A 6,069-nucleotide genomic window follows, 5' to 3' on the forward strand; every position below is an offset into this window, starting at 1 on the left:
CACTCTACGTAAGTCGCTCTGGATAAGAGCGTCTGCTCTTGGCCGGTAGGGATATCCTTGTCTCAGTATGTAAAAATGTAATAAAAATGTATGCACTCTACTGAAGTCGCTCTGGATAGAGCGTCTGCTAAATGACAAAAAAAAAACAAAAATAATAATAATAATAAATCTCTCCTGGCTCATGGTGGAGGGAGAGATTGACTTCATACTTACTTGTAATTATAGAGGTATTGACTTGTTGAATGCACTGAGGCTGTCTGTCTAAACTACTAGCACACAGTTCAGACACACATACATATCTACAAACATGCCACCAGAGGTCTCTTCACAGTCCACCCATACATACCCTACATGACATGCCACCAGAGGTCTCTTCACAGTCCCCAAGTCCAGAACAGACTATGGGAGGCACACAGTACTACATAGAGCCATGACTACATGGAAGTCTATTCCACATCAGGTAACTGATGCAAGCAGTAGAAATCAGATTAAAAAACATGATAAAAATACACCTTATGGAACAGCGGGGACTGAAAGAGACACACACACACGCCAGCTAGCCCACACAACTCTACACAGACAGACGGTGGTATTATAAATGTTGTATTTTAAGATATGTACTATGTTACATGTATGTTTGATTTGATCGTATGAATTTGTTTGGAGGAAGAGCTAATGAGGATCCTAATAAATACCACGTCATCCAATTTGTGCAATATGTTAGGAATGTTGTGCTTAAGATCCCAGAATGCATCTTTCAGAGGTGAAGTCCAGGGTTACCTTGGTAGCTTGCTAGCCTTAGAGCATTCTGGAAGGGATTAGTCAGTGCTCTAAGAAGTGAAGTCCAGGGTTACCCTTGTAGCTGCTAGCCTTAGAGCATTCTGGAAGGGAGAGTCAGTGCTCTAAAGAAGTGAAGTCCAGGGTTACCCTGGTAGCTGCTAGCCTTAGAGCATTCTGGAAGGGATTAGTCAGTGCTCTAAAGAGTGAAGTCCAGGGTTTACCCTGGTAGCTGCTAGCCTTAGAGCATTCTGGAAGGGATTAGTCAGTGCTCAAAGAAGTGAAGTCCAGGGTTACCCTGGTAGCTGCTAGCCTTAGAGCATTCTGGAAGGGATTAGTCAGTGCTCTAAAGAAGTGAAGTCCAGGGGTACCCTGGTAGCTGCTAGCCTTGAGCATTCTGGAAGGGAGGAGTCAGTGCTCTAAAGAAGTGAAGTCCAGGGTTACCTTGGTAGCTGCTAGCCTTAGAGCATTCTGGAAGGGATTAGTCAGTGCTCAAAGAAGTGAAGTCCAGGGTTACCTTGGTACTGCTAGCCTTAGAGGCATTCTGGAAGGAGGAGTCAGTGCTCTTAAAGAGGTGAAGTCCAGGGTTACCCTGGTAGCTGCTAGCCTTAGAGCATTCTGGAAGAATTAGTCAGTGCTCTAAAGAAGTGAAGTCCAGGGTTACCTTGGTAGCTGCTAGCCTTAGAGCATTCTGGAAGGGAGGAGTCAGTGCTCTAAAGACATGTTTGTGTTCTATTCTTGAAGAACTGGTGAGCTAACCCAGCTGAGTAACATTGTGTTTGGGCTCACTGAAGAACCTGTCTTTGTGTTATTGTTGTCCAGGGACATCCAGGCCAACAGGGAGTGAATGGGAGGAGAGGACAAGAGGAGGCCCTGGGGTCCGTAAGTGTATTACTACCACAGGACACTCATCACCGGCTTGCCTGCGTTACTCAGACTCTGATCAGGACAGTCCAACAGCAGAAGAACATTTTACTTACTGTTCAAGCTCCCTTAAGTTGTATTTATTTTTTTATTTAACCTTTATTTAACTAGGCAAGTCGTTAAGAACAAATTCTTATTTACAATGACGGCTAGGAACAGTGGGTTAAACTGCTTGTTCAGGGGTAGAACAGATTTTACTTGTCAGTTCAGGGATTCGATCTAGCAACCTTTCGGTAACTAGCCCAACACTCTAACCACTAGGCTACCTGCCACCCCAATGTCGTTTTCCAATCGGTACCACTTTTTCTTACAGGGGTAATTCCTGGACCAGAGGGAGACCCTGGCTTTCTGTAAGTCAACTATATCAACTTTTTTTTTTAATCCTAATATAAAGAGATTCAATCTTTTCATGTAGAGTCATATCTGTTTAATTATACTACTGATCTGTTCTATAGGGTCATATTCTTGTAATTATTACTACTGATCAATAATACTACTAACGTATACTACTGATCAATAATACTACTGATATGATCCTATAGTTGTCATATCTGTTTAATAATACTACTGATCAAAATATAACTGATCTGTCCTATAGTGTCATATCTGATTAATTATACTACTGATCAAATAATACCACTGATCTGATCCTATAGTTCATATCTGATTAATTATACTACTGATCAATAATACTCCTGATCTGATCCTATAGGGTCATATCTGTTTAATTTATACTACTGATCATAATCTACTGAACTTATACTACTATCAATAATATACTATATGATCCTATAGTTCATATCTGTTTAATTATACTACGATCAATAATACTCCTGATCTGATCTATAGTGTCATATCTGTTATTAATACTTATGATCAATGAATACTACTTGATATGTTCCTATAGGTGTCAAATCTGATTAATTATCTACTGATCTGATCCCATAGTGTCATATCTGATTAATCAAATCAAAGTTTATTTGTCACACGCGCCGAATAACAACAGTGAAGACCTTACAGTGAAATGCTTACTTACAAGTCCTTAACCAACAATGCAGTTTTAAGAACCCCCCAAAAGTAAGAGATAAGAATAACAAAATATTAAAGACCAGCAGTAAATAACATGTCAGTGAAGACACTTGCCAGTTGGTCAGTGAATGCTTGGAGTACATGTCCTGGTAATCCGTCTGGCCCTGCGGCCTTGTGAATGTTGACCTGTTTAAAGGTCTCACATCGGCTGCGGAGAGGGGGATCACACAGTGGGCCGGAACAGCTGACGCTCTCATGCAGAATAATACTACTGACCTGTTCCTGTTGTGTCTGTTTGTATTTATTTATAATACCGCTCTGCTCTGCTTTGATTTAGGACTGTGATGTTATGAGCTACATCAGAGAGACATGTGGTTGTTGTGGTAAGTGATGATGATTTAGGACTGTGATGTCATGTGGTAAGTGATGATGATTTAGGACTGTGATGTCATGTGGTAAGTGTAGATTTAGGACTGTGATGTCATGGTAGTGATGATGATTGTGGACTGTGATGTCATTGGTAAGTGATGATGATTTTAGGACTGTGATGTCATGTGTAAGTGATGATGATTTAGGACTGTGATGTCATGTGCGTAAGGTGATGATGATTTAGGACGTGTATGTCATGTGGTAAGTGATGATGATTTAGGACTGTGATGTCATGTAGTTGTTGTGTGTGGTAAGTGATGATGATATCCAGGTATGTAGTCTTATGTGTAGATACGCCAAATGAAATTTCCTCTCGAGGGACAATGACGTTGTATTGAATTGACAGACATTTTGGTGGATATGATATGTATGAAGATTTAAAACCGTGCAAGTTTCCAATGCTGCTCCTAATCCATCCTGTTTCTGTGTTGCCCCTGCAGACTGTGAGAAGAGATGCGGGGCGCTGGACATRGTGTTTGTGATTGACAGCTCAGAGTCAGTGGGCCTGACCAACTTCACCCTGGAGAAGAACTTTGTCATCAACACCATCAACAGACTGGGYTCCATGGCAACACACCCACATTCAGAGACAGGTAAAAGATGACCTCTTTAGGTACAGCCCTTTCTAACTACCTGTGTGACAGACTGGTTTCAAACCTGCATGGGTCTCCTGCCTGACAAAACTGTTAGTCTGCGGAGCTAAAGGCTAAGCAGTAAAGTCTCATGGATGATCATCACATCAGGTTCACCAAACCACTTCTGGTTCACATGTACAGACATGTTCATAGATCCCTCTTCTCTCCTCAGGAACCAGGGTTGGTGTTGTGCAGTACAGTCACAACGGGACCTTCGAGGCCATCCGACTTAATGACTCCAACATAGACTCCATCTCTGCCTTCAAGGTACGTGTTGCTGGTTCAGTGACTGGCATTATGCCGCAAGCTAATGCCTTTAGCTCAGCAGGCTAACAGTCTCCATCTCTGACTTGCAGGTGGCTGTGAAGAACCTCCAGTGGATAGCCGGGGGCACTTGGACACCCTCCGCTCTGAAGTTTGCCTACGACCACCTGATCAGGGACAGCCGGCGGACCAGAGCCAAGGTGTGTTGTGAACCACTTAGCCAGCCTATGATTATGTCTGTTCTTGCTATATAGTATCTATGGGTCTGAGGCCTGGCTAAATAATCTGTAACATGGTCGCTGCTGCCCCCATGTGGATGGGAAAGTGAACTCCGTCTTGCTGTGGCCTAACACTCCATTCAGGTGTCGGTCGTGGTCATCACGGACGGACGCTTCGACCCGCGGGATGATGACTCTCTGCTGACCTACCTCTGCAACGACCCCAGCGTGGACGTGAACGCCATCGGGGTCGGGGACATGTTCGGCCGGGAAGGACAGCACGAGAGCCTGGAGTCCATCGCATGCCAGAGGCATGATCGCGTGACGGGGATGACACGTTTCGCTGACCTGGTGGCGGATAACTTTATAGACAGGATGGAGTCCGTGCTCTGCCCCGGTGAGACTATTATTAATATAAGTGTCCTAAAGCAAGAGATGGTGTCTTAAGACATGTAGACAATGGCCTCCCGAGTGGCGCAGCGGTCTACGGCACTGCATCGCAAATGCATGAGGCGTCACTACAGACTCGGGTTCGATCGCGGGCTGTGTCGCAGTCGGCCGCGACCGGGAGACCCATGAAGTGGTGCACAATTGGCCTAGTGTCGTCCGGGTTAGGGGAGGGTTGGGCCGGATGTTCTTGTCCCATCGTGCTCTAGTGACTCCTGTGGCGGTGAAACGGTCGCCAGTTCTACGGTGTATTAGACTGTCTTCCGGGTTAAGCGAGCAATGTGTCAAGAAGCAGTGCGACTTGGCAGGGTGGTGTTTCGGAGGATGCATGGCTCTCGACCTTCGCCAATCCCAATTCCATACGGGAGTAGCAGCGATTTGACAAGACTAACTACCAATTGGATATCACGAAATTGGGGAGAAAAAGGTGTAAAGGTTTATAATAAAATAAACAACATCCTCGTTGTTTGTACTGACCAATTGGTAAGTGGTGAGCCTCAGGCTGTGCTTACAAGAGCAGGAACATTGAGGGGTGTCTCAGACAGGACATGAGGATGTTTCTGACTGGTGTTACTAGACTAGGCAGACATGATGGGTTGTCTCTTGTGACTGGTTGTTACTAGACTTTATGAGCAGGACATGATGGGTCGTCTCTGACTGGTGTTACAGACTAGATCAGGACATGAGGGTGTCTCTGACTGGTGTTACTAGACTAGAGCAGACATGATGGGTGTCTCTGACTGGTGTTACTAGACTAGAGCAGGACATGATGGTGTCTCTCAGACATGATTGGTAGTTACTAGCTTCAGAGCAGACATGATGGTGTCTCAGACAGGCTGACTGGTGTTACTACTAGACAGGACATGATGGGGTTCAATAGATGTGGTGTTCTGCAGAGCAGACATGATGGGTCATCTCTGACATGTGGTTACTAGAATCGATGAGAGTCCGAGACAGAGGGTGTCTCTGACAGTGACTATGGGTACTCAGCAGAGACATAATGTACGTGTCTCTGAGGTGTTACACAGGCAGGACAATGATGGGTGTCTCTGCAGCACATGATGGTGTTCGACAGACATAGGGTGAGCAGGACATGATGGGTCGCTAGTACTGGGTATAGTCTTCAGAGCAGGACATGATGGTGTCTCAGACAGGAACTGATAAGGGGTCTCACTGGACATGTGGTCTGCTAGAGCAGGACAATGGGTCGTCTGACGACGATGGTGGTTCTGCAGAGCAGACATGATCGTGTTGTCGTCGACAGGACATGATGGTGTCTCTGACGACTGAGGTTTGACAGGACTAGGCTCAGCAGGACATGATGGCGTGTCTCTATCTCTCTCTTT

General features: G+C 45.0%; 1 protein-coding gene across 1 annotated transcript in view; it reads left to right on the forward strand.

Moving 5' to 3' along the window:
* The first annotated feature begins 3,044 nt into the window (after window positions 1–3,044).
* The window catches only part of LOC112077076 (collagen alpha-2(VI) chain), a 12,187-nt gene continuing 9,162 nt past the window's right edge, over window positions 3,045–6,069 (forward strand). The window contains exons 1-5 of the mRNA XM_024143675.2: window positions 3,045–3,113; window positions 3,600–3,752; window positions 3,967–4,061; window positions 4,151–4,258; window positions 4,421–4,673. Of these exons, the coding sequence (XP_023999443.2) occupies window positions 3,080–3,113; window positions 3,600–3,752; window positions 3,967–4,061; window positions 4,151–4,258; window positions 4,421–4,673 (643 nt within the window). The 5' untranslated portion in view covers window positions 3,045–3,079. The remainder of the gene's footprint in view (window positions 3,114–3,599; window positions 3,753–3,966; window positions 4,062–4,150; window positions 4,259–4,420; window positions 4,674–6,069) is intronic.

This window comes from Salvelinus sp. IW2-2015, unplaced genomic scaffold (genome assembly GCF_002910315.2).
Source record: "Salvelinus sp. IW2-2015 unplaced genomic scaffold, ASM291031v2 Un_scaffold4254, whole genome shotgun sequence".
Lineage (NCBI taxonomy): Eukaryota > Metazoa > Chordata > Actinopteri > Salmoniformes > Salmonidae > Salvelinus > Salvelinus sp. IW2-2015.